This window comes from Castor canadensis, chromosome 12 (genome assembly GCF_047511655.1).
Source record: "Castor canadensis chromosome 12, mCasCan1.hap1v2, whole genome shotgun sequence".
Classification (NCBI taxonomy): domain Eukaryota; kingdom Metazoa; phylum Chordata; class Mammalia; order Rodentia; family Castoridae; genus Castor; species Castor canadensis.
Genome location: NC_133397.1, coordinates 116,486,980 through 116,505,037, shown reverse-complemented (window position 1 = coordinate 116,505,037; position 18,058 = coordinate 116,486,980). Strand labels below are relative to the sequence as shown.

Here is an 18,058-nt window from a genome sequence, read left to right as displayed (position 1 = left end):
TGGAGTGATGTTCAAAAGCTGTATGGGTCAGGGGCACCTACTGTAAAAAAAGCAATTACTGTGTGGAAATCGGATGCTTATAAATGATTTAATGCTATGATGACAGGTGGCAGAAACCCAGGAAACATGGGGTGAATGGGAGCAAAGAACTTTAGATCAACCAAGAGACCTTACATGGAACAACTGGGTGTAAAAACCACCAGGACCCTGGAAGATCATACCAGATAAGCTAAACCAAGTGAGACCACTCAGCAAGCTAAAGAGCACACCTAGTGGCAAGATCAGTGTTGGGGTGTAGGGTCTTAATTCGTCTCAGGACAAATTTGAGTGCTAATTTGGGTAGTGCAATAAGTGGAGAATCTGCTTCTCACCCCTTTTGTACCTTTTTTATGGGGTCTATGTGAGAATCATTCATTTTTCTGATCCCTGGAATAAAATAGCTTAGATAAAGGCCAAATCCAAGATACAGTTTAGTGTAAGGTCTTGAAGGTTTTAAACTTTCAATGTGGTCACTATCTGCAAAAGAAACAGCTGTTGACGCCTGCCAAGTGGGACAGGCATCATACCTGTGGGTGGGCTCTCGTGGGCATTTCCCTCACACTCGTATCTCCCCTCCTTTTCTGTCATCTTTGCCCATCTCTCTAGACTGCTCATCTTGGCACAACTCCAGAAACGCAAGCTCAAGATATGAAAAGTTGTTAAGTGAAAGGTTTTTTTCTGAAACCAGTACTTAAAGGCAGTGACAAAAACTCTTAGTTTTTGCAATTATGTTCTCAGAAATGATTTATTCTTCCCATTACCTTGGAAATGCAGAAGTTGTTCACAAATCATCACTGGAAAGTAAGAAGTCATTGAGAATCTCCTGCTATGTGCCAGAAAAAGAAAAGTATATGCTTAGGATCCAAAGATTAAAAAATGTTTAAGGATGCAAAGATAAAAGAGGTTTCTACCACTGTTGAGTGATCCCTCTCCTGTGACAAACACCTGGTCAATGTGGATAAAAGGATATACAAGATAATGGCCTGCCTTCAGATTGCTCATATTTTATTTGAGGAGACAAGAAACACACAGTGGGAAGGAGTGTTTATTGTAGGTTTAGAAAAGTCCAGGCAAGGTTAGCATTTACTGAACAGCTTTCTGTATGTCAGGCACTGCTGCATATCATTAGGTGTGTTCGCTCATCTAGTCTACATTAATAGTCTTTGAGGACATCAGGTATTAAACTATCCATTTTATGAATGAAACAAAGATGGGTCGAATGGTGCACATAAGATCATCTGGATACTATTTAGTGCAACCAAGGTTTAAATCCAAGCTGTTCAAAGAACATCTACATTTATATCTGTGTCTGCATCCCTGTCTAGACCATCTGCCGTGAGGCTTCAAAGGCAGGATAGCATCTGCAGGTGAAGACAGTCAAGGAAGTCTTCATGGCAGGGGGTGCCTGTGAGGTGACCTTGAAGAATGGGTGGAGAGGTTATGGAAGGACACATTAGGAACAGAGTCACCAACTCAGGAATGAGCAGGTAGCAGTGAAGAGACAGAAGGCCAACACAGACAGTGCTTCAGAGTCAGAGAGGCATCAATCTTCGTTCTATCTCTGCTGCTCAGCTGCTAGGGAGCCGGTATCTTGGGTAAGATCCAAAGATCTCCTATAAAATGGAAATAATAATAATATCTATCCTGCCAGGTTATTGGAAATATTCAGTGAGATTTACATATGTAAAATGTAAAGACATCATTTAATTTTAATTCTGTGTGTGCATGTGAGTACATTAGCTAGCAGGAGAGCATTTAGGTTGTGGAGTAAAAGCGATGATGGGACGGTTCTGATCACATTGTGGGGGGATCCTGACTACAGCGTTGTCCAATTAGCAGTGGGGAGCCACTGAAGGTGGCAGGTGAGTAAGAAGTATTGTGAAAACACTTTCCGAGGAAACTAAATCTGGCTGTAGCACTTGTGTGCAATTGAATTTAGGGGCGAAAGAACAGACACAGTTGGGAGACTATTTTAGAAGCAGAAAGGAAGTGATGGATATGGATGGATTTTTTTTCTATATAATTCATTTATTCATTCACTCAAAAATACTCAGATATTCACTGAGTACAGTCTGTTACAAAGCACTGTTCTAAGCATTGCATACCAAAGAATGTAACAGTCAAAATCTTTATCCTTCCTGAGTTCAAATTCTAGAATAGCTCCTTATTAACCTAAAAGTACATAGATTCAAAACATAAGAAAAAACATGGAGGGAAGTGAAAGGTTATAACAAGATAACTTAAAAGCCTGTCCTCTTTCCTGAGTCCACCCAATCTTAATTCATCACTGCTTAATCTAACCTTGGTCTGTTTTAGTTTGCTTCAAAGAGCAGCTATAATATCTTTTCGCTGGATTTCAAATAATGTGCACAGCCTCCCAAATGTATCCAAACTAATTGATGATTTTTGTTTCTTTCCATGTCTGGACCCGATGTCCCCAAAGGCACAGCTTCCACACATTTCTTGCCAGACTGATTTTGGTCTAAGAGCACACTCCTCTCCTGAGACACCACAGCTTTGCTCTATGAGCCTTCAAACGTCTCCTTCAGATGTCCCTCTGGACACCTGCAAAGACCCCACTGCCCCTTTTCACACTGCGTTCCACACTCTTTTTTTTCAACCAGCTTAGAAAAGGTTCCTTTGGATATTAGGAGAGAAGACTATGTGCCTTTCCTTCTGTCTCATGTTGGAAGTTCAGTGTTAGTAAAGTTACATTGGCACCGAATAACTTAACATTACTGGTGAAGTTTGTCTATCATCCCTGTCAAACTTTTGCTAAAATAAGAAGGTTTTTTTTTTTCTGGCTTTCACTTCATTAAAGAAAAATGAACAACCTTTCCAACAGGTAAGCAGTTGTTTTCTCACCAAAGGAATGATAGGAGTGAAATTTGTTTTTATATTCAAATTGACACGTATTTAGTAAGCACCATGGAAACTGGAAATTACTAATGATGATGCAAAGTGTACTAGAAGGCACACGAATACGCACCGTGTGAAGCTGCATTACCTATGAGATGTAAATACATGAACTGATAATCATTACCTGTGTCTGCGACTCTCACCGTCTGCCTTCTTATCGTAGGACTTCCAAACCACGTCATAATAATTTGAGTTGAATCATCTCTCCTGTTCACAACAGCCCGGTGAGATGGCCTTTTTTCACAGATTAAAAAAGGGAGATTCAGAAATGCAGACTGTCGAGCTGCAAGCGGTGATGTCAGTATCTGAGCCCAGATTTTTGGATAGGACCACAGGAAACAATAACATACTAAACTTTGCAGTTCAAATTGGATCTCAGAAAATCATTGATGGATGAGGTGCAATGGTCAGCAATGACATGATTGAAAAGGTCTGCTTAGGACTCGCCTATAATTGTAACCTCTTTGTCGTTTCTTAATCTCACTCACATATTGTAGAAAATTTTCAATGTCTGGTCCCCAGTGCAGTAACAAATACATTTTTTTAAATTAGCAGTCATTTTTACTTGGAGTCAGTCATCCCTAAATGACTCCTGTCATTGTTTTGCACATTCTCTTGATTCCATGATGTTGTTTTCCTCACCTTGAATTTATTGACACCGATTCATTTTGTCTTGACATTGGCATTAACAGGGAACTGGCTTTGTTTCATCCTGACATTATAAAATCACCTCCAAAGACTTGGTTTGACATTGTCAGGAGGTGGTTATGGTGACAGCAAGGCCACAGCAGACAAAAGTGAATTAGAGTGATTCCTGAGGAAAAAAAAAATCATTAAGGATAGTTACTGCTATGTGATTTCAGTAGCTATTTTTCATACTTAAATATCCCGGCTGTTTAAAAATCCTAAAAGGGCTTAGACCATATTTAGAACATTCCTGCCAAGTATACATAGGAAAAATTAAGTCTCTAAGGAGACATTTGGCTATAGCTTGACAAACAGGAGCTTCAAATTATATTTTAGCTTTATAAAGTGCTCAAAGGCATTGAAATTCTGTCGTTTTTTTAAAAAAAAAAACACACACACACATTGGAACTAATGACACAATTATCTCTTTTCAGCCATAGACACTTGTATTCCTAAAAGCTGGATATCAAAGGCCTGTGGTATTGTTCTGCCTTCTAGCCAGAATATAGGATGCTTTATAAATTTGTCTTCAGCACAATATGGGGCTGTACAGATTGTCTTTCATGGTTCCCACATCATTTCAAAAACCATCAGATCCTCTGTTTTTATTCTTGTCTGTCCCTATCATGGTCACTCCACTCTCCGACCCTCACCTAAAAACAGCTGCATCTAGGCTTCTGGGCTTTTCCTTCCCTGGGTTCCAAATTTAAGCAATCACCTTTCCAGTAACAAAAAAAAAAAGTCACTGAGTTCCTTCAGGGCCTCAGGACCACATCTTCTTCTCCTTCATATTGCTCACAATGTTCAGATTATAATAAGAGCTAATATATTTTGCTTAATGAAAAATGACAGGACTGCTTATAAACGCTGATCTCAAAATACCTGTCAGCCTTGCTTCTTCCCCTCACCTCTATCCTTTTCCCCTATATATTTTGTATCAGTGAAGGAAGAAACCTTAATACAAGTCCCCATTCTCCTTTTGTTATTGTTTTCCCTGAGGTGGTCCAAACAATGTATATACATGTAAATAGATGTAAAAATGATAAAATAATGAATAAGTAAATAAATAAATAAGAATTCATGTATTGGAGGGCTGGAGGTGTGACTCTGGTGGTAGAGCACCTGCCTTGCAAGCTAGCAAGTGGCCCTGTAACACCAGATAATATAATAATAAAAAATCACATGTGGAAAACTCTGAACAGTCATGTTTTCCAACCTGAACTGGACTGTGGACTCTGCTCAGCGAACATCTGTGTGTTTTTAGTCAGCTTCGTTTCCCTTTCTCTGCCAAATATCTCACTCTTCTCTTCAAAGCATTTACTTATGCCTAACTCTTCACACTTGACAGCTAGTGTTATCTCCTACCTCCTAGTGATGAAAATGACATAATTACAGAAAAATATCCCTTCTATTTCCTACTGTCCAATCTATCTACTTTATATCCATATGTGTCTGTGTCTCTCCACTCTCCTCCTCTATCTACCTGGTTAGCTTCCTAACTAGCTAGCTATTTACTTATAATATGTAAGTATATATATAAGTATATATAAGAAAGAGGCAAAGGAAAAATGTCTTTATTTATTGTGTATTTATTGTTTAATAAGTATGTCTTGAGCATCTACTCAGTACCAGGGACAAGACTATATAGTAAGATACAACCACAATGAAGAGGAAACAGAGATGTCACAAACATGTAGGAGGGTGGCAGATCGGCATCTCCTGAAAACTTCAGTTGCATGAAATAGATTTTATTTAAGTTAGTTTAAATCCAATTTTGATCCCCTCTTCTGGAAAGGTGGTAGGAAACTCAATCACAATCATTATTGTGGCTTCATCTTCAAAAGGTAAAAAAGGTCCATTTTGATTCAGTCTATACCAGTTACCTATGAAATGACCATCAGTCTACAGATCCCATTAACTCAAGAATCTCTGCTGCTTCCATCCTCCAGCTTTACCAAGACAAGGACTCAGTGTCTAGGACTTTCTTAGGATTTTTGGATTGATAACCTTATTAGAAATATATATTAATAACACAAATGCTGAAAAATTGCAAAATATGATAGCATGATTTACTTCTAAAATGAATTGACTTTATCATTTCAGTAAAAGATAGTTTCATTTTCTCCAGGAACAATAATTCCTCTCATTAATATTTTTAATATCTTTAAAAGATTACTATTTATTCAAGGCAATTTGGAAGAAGTAAAAAGTGTAAGATAACTAAAATCAACTGCACTCTTAACCAGCCATACATAACCAACACTGGTCACATTTTGTTATGCCTTATTCCAGTATTTTTGCTAAGACTTTCATTTTATCAGGTCTAGGTAGAGCTACATATCTGTACTTAGGGGGCACATACTGGGTAAACATTTTGCATCTGTTTTTCCTTCTGTCTTAATATCAAGTACTTGGGAACAATAATCTCCACCTTGATGTGAATCTCCACTGTGTGACTATGCCCCCTCCTCCCCCCATGACTGCCATTCTTTCACCTTCAGCTAAGAGTAGAGGTTGCACCTTTTTATTAAACTAGACAAGTGCTTCTTCTGATACTCAATGAGAAAAATCTGTGATTTTTCAGCACTGTTTTTTCTGAGCACCTTGCCTATGTCTGTGTCTGAAGGCGTTGACCTAAATAGGATTTCGATACATCATTAATGATTGCTTTGGGAAAGGTGCCCAGCCTACGGCTTGTAGTATTCTCAGTGAATTAATTCATTCTCAACATCAACAGAGGCTTTTTCTCAGGTTTCAAAACCAAAACCTGTCAGAGTGTTTGGGCAGCACCTCTTGCTCCTGCATCAGAATCACCTGTCACCTCTTTCATGCCTGCTGGGATTCTGTAGACCTGTAGACATGGGCCCCTTTAAAATCAGTGGGGCTTTGTATGATATTAGTAGTGTTTTCTTTGATTGGACAAGAGAAAGTATCACTCCCATATTGCTTTGATAATAGATGAACAAGGATAGAATGGTTGCTCTGTAAAGTCAGAACCTGTGCACTTGTTGAAGTAGACATGTCTGACCACCCACCTGACAACTTTCTCGCAACCTCTTCAGCCATATTCCTTGACTTTATTACACCAAGCAGGTTGGATGCCGTAGTGAGACAATCATGCCACCAGTAGAAATGTCCCTGAAGGATAGAGACACAGAGCACAGGTTCAGCGCTAGACCTCACGAGTGCTTCCACATGATGGCCTCCAGGTTTTGGTCCGTTGCTAGTATCTCTCCCACCTCTCCTCCACCTTCAACTGTACAAAAGGCAGAGGGTGGGCCACCAGCAGTGGAAACATGCTGATGATTTCCAGCTCAGCCCCTCCTTGCTACTCTGGAAACACACTTTATTTACGTACTCCCATACAGGAGAATGCACAATGAATTAAAGTATAAAAGTCACTTCTGAGAAAATGGGCACTGTCACTCCAAGGTGACCTTGCAAGGCTTTGTGGAGTTCACAGCAATTGAATACAAATATTCATGAGCTTCATGCTTTGACCCCAGGCTCTCTCAAGACTTGTACCTGCAGAACCTACACAGATGCTGCCTTTGAGGGAGGGCATTCACTTTCTTTCTCACTTGAATTGGATGGGTAGTGATGGATTCATTTTTCCGACAGAAATTTGAATTAGCACATCACTTTCCCACCCTGAGTTTTTAGCATTAAGGAGGAGTACAGGGAGAACTGGACGTTAACAGAGTCTCCTTAAGTTGTGTTTTATGTTTTTTAGTACCACAGCATCTTGAGGCTCCCACAACCTGAGGCAGGTAAATAGGGTAAGTGCTATTATCTCTGCTTTAGAAGTGAGGAAAGAGAAGCACCAAGAGGTTAAGTGATTTCCCCAAGTTCACCCAACCCATTATCCACAGAGACGGGACTTGAATACAGCAGCTCTTTGTACCACCCCAGTGCTCTTCGTACCACCTCCTGCTGTTAGTGCATGTGAGGGGAAGATCTGTCTGGTTCTATGACGTCCCACATAAGACTGACAGGTAAAACAGATCAAACAAAAATAATCACCCAGAGCCTAGTTTGGAGTCTCATTCTGTAATTCTAGATACTTCAGAGGCAAAGATTGGCAGGATTGTAGTTCCAGGCCAGCCTAGGCAAAGCATTTGTGAGACACCCCATCTCAAACAATGATGGGACACAGTGGTGCACCTCTGTCATCCTAGCTACATGGAGAAGCACAAATAGGAGAGTCATGGTTCAGGTCAGTCCAAGCAAAAAGTCAGACCCTATCTCAAAAATAACCAACACAAAAAGGGCTAGTGGAATGGCTCAAGTGGTAGAGCACCTGACTAGCAAGTGTGAGGCCCTGAGTTCAAACCCCAGTAACATCAAAAAACAAACAAACAAGAGAAACTATAGTAAAAAGTCAATTACCAAATACTCATACTGTTGAAGTTTAATAGACCTCACATGTGATCAGAAAGGGAAAGAATTACTAATTCTTTGCCTTTATGAAAATAGTAAAACTCAAGAGAGTATTAGATAGGTGTATTTCAAACCCTTTTCCTAACATTATCATTGTCACTAAAATGCACACTCCACCTGCACAGCTATGTTTCTCTGACTCACTACTGTGTATCCATCATCTAAAACTGTGCCTGGAAAGCTGATGGATGGATAGATAGGTGATGGATGGATAGATAGGTGCCACTGAACAATTTTATGATCTGCCCAAGGCCTCACAGAGACCTGATAGTAGTCAGAACTAACTCAGGATTCATGGCTAATAACAGATGTTTTCCCCACTGTGCCATACCATGTCTCATGGCCAGACATAAGTGGGAAAGAGAGGAGGAAGGGCGGTTAGTGTACCTACAATTCCCAAAACCATCCAATAGGTTATAGTCTGCAAAGTTTCTTCCCTACCTGAGGATCTAACCTGTGCATTCCTTTTAAATGTATCTCACTTCTCAGAACTTAGTAAAACAGCCACAAAAGTCATATAAGTGGGTCATAATCACAGCTCTTCAGCTCCCTGCCACCAAGTCTCAAATGTCTAAATCAGATTTGAATGTAGCACACATACCTTTGTTATTACCCTGCGTGGTGGAGGTTATTCATTCTTTGACGTTTCTTTGCAAAGGACAGGAACAATTTGGAACATCTTTTCCTCAGCAATCCTGGGCTTGTATCAGGTGGTGAAGGTAGAGGTCACTTTATTAATATAACCATCAAGGAAAGTTGTCATGGTAACACATTGCATCGATTCCTTGAAGTGCAGGAGACAAAGCCAAAAAGAGAAACTTTCAAGTCTATAAATACAGATCCAGCATTGCTCACTCACGGGGTGAGGCTAAATGGATAGCTTTGAACAAAACACAAACAGAACAGAAAACTTCCCTTTGGTAATGTAATAGATCATTATGACCATACGGGAATAAGTGACCCTTTGGGTTGTTAAAGAAAAAAAGAATAGAACAAGTAGCAATACTAAGTCCTGGCTGGTGCCTGCCCCCTTTGAACACATGGGATCCATTTCTAGATCTGCTTTTCCATACCTTCCAGGAACGAAAAGCAATCATGATTTCATAATTCACATTTTGAAAATAGATTGCAGTATGGGAAGGACAAATGTATGTGATGATCAAGAACCACCAGTCCCCCAGGACCCCCACACGAATATTGAAGAACTAAATTTAGTGTCATCCTTGTGATTCTCCTTGCCCAAGTTTCAAGAAAAACCTGAACAACAGGAGTCAACAAGGAAGAAGTGGTGCTCATTCCTATTCTTTTACTATGGAAATTCTAAGTGTTTTTATAAATCATGGCTATTGTGAAGGCTTATTTACCTTCTACTGTAGCTTGCTTACCAAAGCTGTGATCAGAGTTATTATAACACCTTGCTGACTTCAGTCTTTCCATACTTCATCTTCTGGCCACATAACTCTATTTGAGTCTCACATTAATACTGTAACCTCATTTGTCAAAGTCCACAGAGTATCCCGGGCACCCCACTTGAAAGTTTTCCTAATATTGCAACATCAGGGTGTTCAGTCTGTTGTGGTGTTACATTGGACACATCAACAGTAATTTTTATGAATAGTGAAAGGAATCCTTTAGAATACCAAAGAATTCCAAAATCCTTTAGAATACCAAAGGAGTATTAGTGTTTACTATGCATAAGGGTCATATATGTACTATAACAAAAAGAATCATATCTAGCAAATAACTTTCATCCAATACTTGTTGTCTAAGAGATTTAAAATTGAACCTTCCCATTCACTGAGATAAGACATGTTTAGACTGTCAATAGAGATAAAGAGAAAGTCTAAATAAGCTTAAAATAGATACATCACAAAATAACTTCACCATTTTCAGTTTGAGGCCAACAACATAGAAGGCACCAAATAAAGAGAGTTATGACTGAAAGTTGCACATTGGGTTGAAATTCCCAGCTGGATCCTCAGTCTACAAGTACATGCAGAGTGAAATGGAGATACTGCAAGAGTGTTAGTGGATATTCATCCTTATGCCAGTCCTACCAACTGGTGGTCAAAGCCTGAACCTTTGTACTGAGGATTCTGAAGTTCTGTGCAAAAGAGTGCCATGATTAAATTTCTGTCTTGGTTCATTTTATACTGCCATAACAGAATGTCACAGACTAATTTGTAATGAATACTTATTATGGACTCAAATTCTGGAGGCTTAGAAAGCCAAGATCAAAGGGCCAGCAGCTAGTGAGGGCCTTCTTGCTAAGTTATAACACAGTGAAAGGGCAGAGAGAGAGAGCGTTCAAGAGGGCACAGACCATTTCCCACAATACTGGCACTTGTTCCTTCATGAGAACACCTCTTAAAGTTCCCTCTTCATTTTTTTTCTTTTTTTGGCTGTACTGGGGGCTGAGCTCAGGGTCTCATGCTCGCTAGGCAGGCACACTACTATTTGAGCTACTCTGCCAGCCCTTTTTCTGTTGGTCATTTTTGAGATACAGTTTTACTTTATGTCTGGGCTGTCCTGAACCATGATTCTCCTATTTGTGCTTCCCTGTGTAGCTGGGGATGGCAAGCGTGTGTCACCACACCCAGACATCATTGAGATGGAGTCTTACAAATTTCCCAGGCTGGCCTCAAACCATGATCCTCCTAGTCTGCCTCCCAAGTAGCTAAGATTACAGGTTTGAGTCACTACACTAGGTGTAAGGTCCCACTCCTTAATACTGTTACAGTGTCACCTAAATGTCAACATAAATTTTGGAGGAGACAAACATTCAAACCATAGCAGTCTGCTTTGTAGGCAGAAAGAAGAAATGATAGTATAGATGTCAACAGACTTGTCCTTCCCAGCCTAGACCTTTGACATTGCTGGTTCTATTTTTTGTGTGAGCTGATTTGTATTTGGAAGTCTGTCATAATGGGATGGAACTCTGCAGATGTAGCATCGAGTTCTATCAATAAAGACTTCTGCCCTGACACAGTGTGATATGAAAGCAGAGCAGTTAGTAAATGCAACAGAAAATCCACTGAGTATCTACAGAAGAATTATTCCATGATTCCTGAAAGTAGAGAGGTCAGCCCCCCTGTGAAAAGCAGTAATCTGTAAATCAGAAGGAAGAAACTGTAGTTCTACCAGTATCCTAAATTGATGTCAATTTTCTCATCCTGTGCTTTTCTAGATGATTCCTGGAGTTTGCTGCAAGCTCTGGTATTACTGTTTCAATGACAGCAAAGAAAAACGAATTACATGACAAAGATGCTTTTGGTTCCTCTTATCCTTTAGTTACCAGCAGTGTTAAAGAGTCTGTCTTAGATCCAAGTCTTCTGTATTTATTCCCCCAAGACGATTCACTCTAATCTTTCCACTCCAAGTCACCTCTAACTCTAATGGCTCTGCACCTGGAAATTCATTGTCACTTTGATCTAGAACTGCCAAGACTTTCAGCTGTTTTTCCCAAAATACACCAGGGATAGCTGCTCATCTCTGCTGCTATGACTACAACCTGACCCAAGACTCCAACATTTTACTACTAATATTAATTGAGGAGTAATTTTTGGGGGGGAGGAGAAAAGGGGGCCTGTCCTATACATTGCAGAACGTTCAGCAGCATCACTGGCCTCCACCCACTAGGGGTCAGTAGCACACCATTGCTACCCAGTTGTGACAACAAAAAACATCTCCAAACCTTGCCTAATCCCCTTGGGAGGCAAACCAAATCTTGAGAACCATTCCTTTAAAGTGACATCCAAATACTTCCATTAAATATTAGCCCCTCAAAAATCTCCAGGGCCTTTTCTGATTATTCCAAAATTGTTTTTGTCAGATTCAACCAAGAACATGTAATACTTTCTTTGTATATTTTCTTTGCCCAACTCAAAGTGCCCTTCCTCTCACACGTTTCCAGTCTGATTATTAATTCCTAGATAGCCATCCACAGCAGGAACACGTCCACGATGAAATTCATAACCTCCTGTGATCACTGCATTTTGTTGACATCTTTTCTTCTCAGCATCCTTTATCGTCTTGCTTTCTGTGTCTGTGGCTTCAATGTTGGTATTCTTCAGTGTTCTATCCGAAGTCACTATTTTTATTTGGTCGACATTGTCCCAGTGAGATGTAGATCTTTTGCTTCATATTTGTAACAATGACCATTACCACCCTGCTTCAAATCTGTATTTGCAGGATGAACTCTCTCCAAGACCATTACGTAGTCTTTCCAACCAATAAGAAAACATCTATAGAAGAAATTGCAGACCCTTCAAAGTCAATAGGTCAAAAAAGTTCATTTTTTTCTCTCCAGATTCGTTCCCCATCTCCTTTTCTCAATCTTTATAACATATTCACATGCCCAAACAGAAACCTTAGAATCTTTCTTACCTGTTTACATAGGCTGCCACCAAATCTGTTCCCTCCTCCCTCTCTCTGTGCTCTAGCCTAACCCCAGCCTATTTTGTTGAAGTGTCTGGTTTCTTCGCCTCTAGACTGTCCTTTTTCTGACCTAGCCTCATTGTACTCTACTTATTCATCTTTGGCAGCTTGTCATTGCCTGTTACCTAAACTCTTCAGTGTATTACACACAACTAGGATGCAACATAGCATTCAGCTTCCATTTTCCCTGTTCACACCAAGCAATCCAGCCACAGTCCACTCGTCATTCATTAACATGGACCATGTGTCCCTCAGTCAGGTTTAGGTGAGAAAACTGAAACTATGCTAGATATTTCAACAGAGAAAAATATTAAAGGAAATGGGAGAACAGGTGTCTGCAAGTTTCAAAATGAGAATAGGACACTGAGGTAACTCTTAGACAGTAACTACTTCCACAGGTAGCAGCTCTCATTCTGGGGTTAAGGGATTACATGATAGAGGATAGGGTTTTCAGAAGCTGAAAATTAGGATGAGAGACCTCATAGATCTGAAACCTGCACCTCTGAGGAGGGACTCTCCTGGCTACCACAGGTAACAGCTCCCTGAACTGGGCTCAAGCCTGGGAAAGGGAAGCTGTCCAGCTATGCAAGAACATCCAGGGGAGAGTAGACACTGATTTTGAGTAAAGCTAAGCACTGGAACCATTGCTTAGCACTGAAATCAAATATCATTACTCCCATGGAGGACCACCAAAGGGGCAGTATTGTTAGGGAGAGCCATCAAACAAGAACAAGAAAATGTCTTCATTCCTCCTTCCATCTCTGTTCCTTCTAGTGCCCCTCATTGACCAAATATAGCAGACAACCCACAGGGTTCTGGTTTCAACATCAGAAGGGTAGATTTAGAGTTCAGAGACACTTCCTTAATTATCAACACTCTGCTCTTACCTCTGATTGCTTTTGCTCATAGTTTCCTCACCCATAGTGGTCCTCCTTCCATTGTCTGCCTGATACACCCCTTTGTTCCAATACAACCTCATCCCTATAATCTTCCCTAGTCTTTCTTCACAAAGCAATTATTCACCCCATCATTTGTGTTCCCCTCTCAGTTTGCAAATACTTCCATTGTAGTCATTTTATATCATATCATATCTCTGTATATCTTTATTGGTTTATTTTTTACAAAGCTGTGAGCTCCTTTAGGGAAGTTAGAGCTACAGCCACAAAATCTAGCAGGATACCTGGTATGAAATAGATGTTGGTTGAGCAGGATGGAACAGATAAGTACATTTTAATGAAAAAAATAATAAATCATTTCTTGGGTATATTTTTATCCTCTCAACCACATTTGAACCCATATGAGGAGAGATCATGCATGATATTTCTTTTATTTTCTCCATGGTATTTAGTACAAGGTTTTATATGCTGAAGAAGATCTCAATGATATTTAACTAGTTTGTTCATTAGCCAACTCAATTTTGATACAAAATGACATGAAGATGAAGGGTGAGGTTGTGAATTTCAGGTAAGACCCATGGTTATATTTAAATGTGCTTCTACCACGTGATCCCAACGGTTAGAGAGTACTATGCACCTGGTAAAGTTCTGCATTTGTTGAACTTTAATAGGACAGCACAAATAAGGGACCAAATATCATGTGTTTTATAGTGAATTCTAAAGTAATGAAACATAGTCTAGGTTTTTCTTCTATTTGTGTCTTACAGAAAATATAGTCCCTCAATCCATAAGATAATTAATCCTGAGCTACATCTGTTCCTTGTATACTTATTAAATTTCTCACAATCATCAAAACCAACTAGCAGATTATTTAAATGTAGGAAAGGTATTGAATTTTAACTTAATCACTAGTTCCTCGGGAAAAAAACCTCTGTTCAACGACTGATTTACGGTCAGGTCCAAGAAGAAGAAAAATAGCTTTTTTTAAAAGGGGAGTGATATTTAATTAACTATTGATTTCTTCTCAATTATTCAAGGCAAGCAATTATCAATATTGATGGAACAGATATTTCTTACCTCTGGTGCCCAAATGAAAGGAAAAGTCCCATTCAGTAATCTGCTGCCTACAACAAGAAATGCTGAGAATCTTTAACTTTAAATGGCAACAGTTCTTTGGATCTCTTTATTCCATGTTGCCCCAATTAAACAGATATTTCTTGAAGTGTAAGCAAAACAAAATCCTGAAAACCTATTATGCTTCCTAAATTAACAACAACCAGAAGCATGGGACTTTTGTAAGTTTTGTCCATGGTGCTAACCACCCTATATTTGGGAACTTATCTGACATCTACTGATCTTGGCATTTTTAGCAATTACTTATAAAATACCATAACTTTGGTCCATTATTTATTATTTCTAAGTCATCCGATGAGAGCCCTGGAACACTGCATCCTGTAACAGTATTTTGAGCTTGAAGGATTTAATACCTTAACAGTTACTTCTGATATTTACAGTTACAGTGTAGATACATTTGAAAACTTATTCCCATATACTTTGTAGTTGTCCCAGAAGTCACCAAAGGAATGTTGAGGAGGGTAGTTACACAGGGCCCTGTTTCAGGCAGTTGATAAATAACCAAATAATTCCTGCCACCATCTTTCCTCAGCTCATTTCTACTCAAAACATTAGCATGTTGTATGTGAAATGCTGTCCGTGAAGGTACATGACTATTGAGCATGACTAATGGACAAGGTAACATTCTCTGTGGAATTATTACCTGGAGGATGGTTATTTTTAAAAATAGTTCATACTTAATATTTCAAATTAAGTATGTGTTTGAGTGTGAGTGTGTGTGTGAGAGAGAGAGAGAGAGAGAGAGAGAGAGAGAGAGTGTGTGTGTGTGTGTGTGTGTGTGTGTGTTTAATTCATGTGGCATCACTGGGGAAATTTGACCATGACATTTTTCTTTAAATAAAAAAAAGCAATTATCATTTCTAAAAAGCTACTTTTTCTGCTCTGCTCTGCCTCCCTCCCCCAGTCCAAAGTGGTCTATATGTTAAGTGCTTAAGCAGCATATGTTGCTGGGAAGTATTCTTGGCTCTTTTACTCTTTGTTGTTCTGTTAATTTCCCTGGGTCCTATTTTAACATTCTGCCAAATCAGTGAAACCTTGATTATCTAAACGAATAAGAGACACACAATTAATGAGGATAACCAGAATTTTGAAGATATAAGACATTATTAGAGGTGAAACTTACATGATAGAGGCTGTGGATGAATTTCAGTCTCGAATTGCTTGTTTTGATTCCTTCAGGCTGACTCTATTAATTGATGGATGTAATGAAATTTTGGTAATCAGGCTTTCACCATTGCATTCATTACTATTCTCAGAAATCAAGGTAACCGTGGGTTCTACTTTCTGTATTTACAAGGTGATAAAAATCCTAATAGACTTCAGGGACAAATGTGACTGCTCTTCCTCACACTCCTCCCATGAGACATGCTTTCCCTCTTCCCACCCGGCTGCTGCCTGCCTGCAACGTGCTACTTCTTCCTTCCCAAACCCTCATCCCTGTGTTTCCCTGTTGCTGCTGTCTGCATGTTCATAGCTCTGGGAACAAGTTCAAGGAGAATGACCTTCCCTTAGAGGTGTTTGGTCACTTTAGCAATGCTGCTTTGCATTTGAAATACCTCTGGCTTCAAACCTCTGTGCCCTTGACCTTTAAAACCCCAGGTCACAATAGGCCCCAGTTCCATGAGAAGAAGATAAGGAGTATTGCATTGCTTTGTATGGATAGCCTGAACTGAACACATTCATATCCAAGATTGCAGTAAAACCCTATATGAAAAGAACTAATCTGATAAAAACAAAGGCAGCAAAACTACATTTGTTTGGAAATTGGTGTCACATACTTAGTTAGTGGAAGGGGGGTGGGGACACACACAAGATCGATAGAGATTTTTTTAAATCTGAAAACATGCTGTACCCGATGAACTTAAATTGATTCTGCTTCTCCTTCCTGCCCCCACCCCTTCCCCTCATTCTACAGCCAACGTCTGCGACAATGAGCTCCTGCACTGCCAGAATGGAGGGACATGTCACAACAATGTGCGTTGCCTGTGCCCGGCTGCCTACACAGGCATCCTCTGTGAGAAGCTGAGGTGTGAAGAGGCCGGCAGCTGTGGCTCCGACTCAGGCCAGGGTCCTCCACCACAGGGCTCAGCAGTGCTGCTGCTGCTAACCGTGCTCCTGGGGACAGCCAGCCCCCTGGGGTTTTAGGCTTCGCATCCAGCCATCGGACAGGCCTGTGCCATGGGGAAGCAAACACAACCCAAGCATTTGCTACTAACATAGAAAACACACGCACATACACACTCAACACACAGTGTACAAACTAAGAAGGCCTAACTGAACTAAGCCATATCTATGAGATGCAGATAGCACATCGGAGTCAAGACTGTTCCTTTCTGACTCCAGAAGAGTTGGCAGCTGTTGGTATTATCTCTGCAAATGACATTGCGAAGCTGCAGAGCTCATTGTGGATTGGGAAGGCCGTGGCAGCCACCCTACCCCCAACAGGAAAGACAAAAAAAAAAAACCCAAGCAAATCAACCAACTAAAAACATTTGCTACTCTAACGTGGTGCACCTTAGTACCGCTCTGCCCAGTGTGTGGACCAACCAAATAGAAGCATCTTTGCTGTCAGGTGCATTGTGGGTATAAGGAAGTCTGTTACAAGCTGTTCAGTCCCTGAATCCCTTCCAACCTGTGCTTGAGTGAACGTTGCTCTGTAACCCTTGTTGGTTGAAGGATTTCTTTGTCTTTTGTTAGTAATGCACATGTGTAACAGCCCCTCCAAAGTGCAAGCCAGTCATCCCCTGTATATCTTAGCACTGAGTCACCCAGTGCAAGCTCACACCCACGATCCAAGAGTGGCTATAGGAAAAAAAGAAAGTGTATCTATCCTTTTGTATTCAAATGAAGTTATTTTTCTTGAAATACTGTAATATGTAGATTTTTTGTATTATTGCCAATTTGTGTTTACCAGACAATCTGTTAATGTATCTAATTTAAATCAGCAAAGACTGACATTTTATTTTGTCCTCTTTCATTCTGTTTTGTTTCATTGTGCAGAGATTTCTCTGTAAGGGCAACGAACGTGCTGACATCAAAGAATATCAGTTTACATATATAACAAGTGTAATAAGATTCCACCAAAGGACATTCTAAATGTTTTCTTGTTGCTTTAACACTGGAAGATTTAAAGAATAAAAATTCCTGCATAAACGATTTCAGGAATTTGTATTGCAATTTCTTAAGATGAAAGGAACAGTCACCAAACAGTTTCATATTCACTTTACTGATTTCTGTGTGGACTGAACATATTCAGCTGACGAATTTAGTACCCAGGAAGATGGATTGATGTTCAGTAGCTTGGAGAACTTCAGCAAAATATGAGACTATTTCCACTTGGGAAAAATTATAACAGCAAAAAGAGAAAGAAATTCTAAGTGACTGCCAAGATTATGCTAAAGTCTGTTGGCAAAGTACTAAGTGACTTTTATTTTTAAGTCATGCTATTTTCACAGATTGATGGTGAGCATGTGACTCCAGGGATGCTGATCTATGTGTCTTTACAA

At 39.8% G+C, this 18,058-nt stretch overlaps 1 protein-coding gene and 1 long non-coding RNA gene across 6 annotated transcripts in view; one reads left to right on the top strand and one right to left on the bottom strand.

The window, feature by feature from the left end:
* Positions 1 to 17,708, top strand: part of Ntng1 (netrin G1) — a 321,200-nt gene extending 303,492 nt beyond the window's left edge. For all 5 annotated transcript variants that reach the window (XM_074050873.1, XM_074050871.1, XM_074050872.1 and 2 more), the window contains one exon: positions 16,468 to 17,708. In XM_074050873.1, the coding sequence (XP_073906974.1) occupies positions 16,468 to 16,697 (230 nt within the window). In that variant the 3' untranslated portion in view covers positions 16,698 to 17,708. The remainder of the gene's footprint in view (positions 1 to 16,467) is intronic.
* On the bottom strand, positions 458 to 9,148 carry LOC141414949 (uncharacterized). The gene is made up of 4 exons (XR_012439966.1): positions 8,687 to 9,148; positions 6,681 to 6,783; positions 3,083 to 3,772; positions 458 to 1,652 (listed from the first exon to the last, which is right to left on the bottom strand). It is a non-coding gene; the product is annotated as an uncharacterized lncRNA (long non-coding RNA).
* Positions 17,709 to 18,058: the final 350 nt, after the last annotated feature.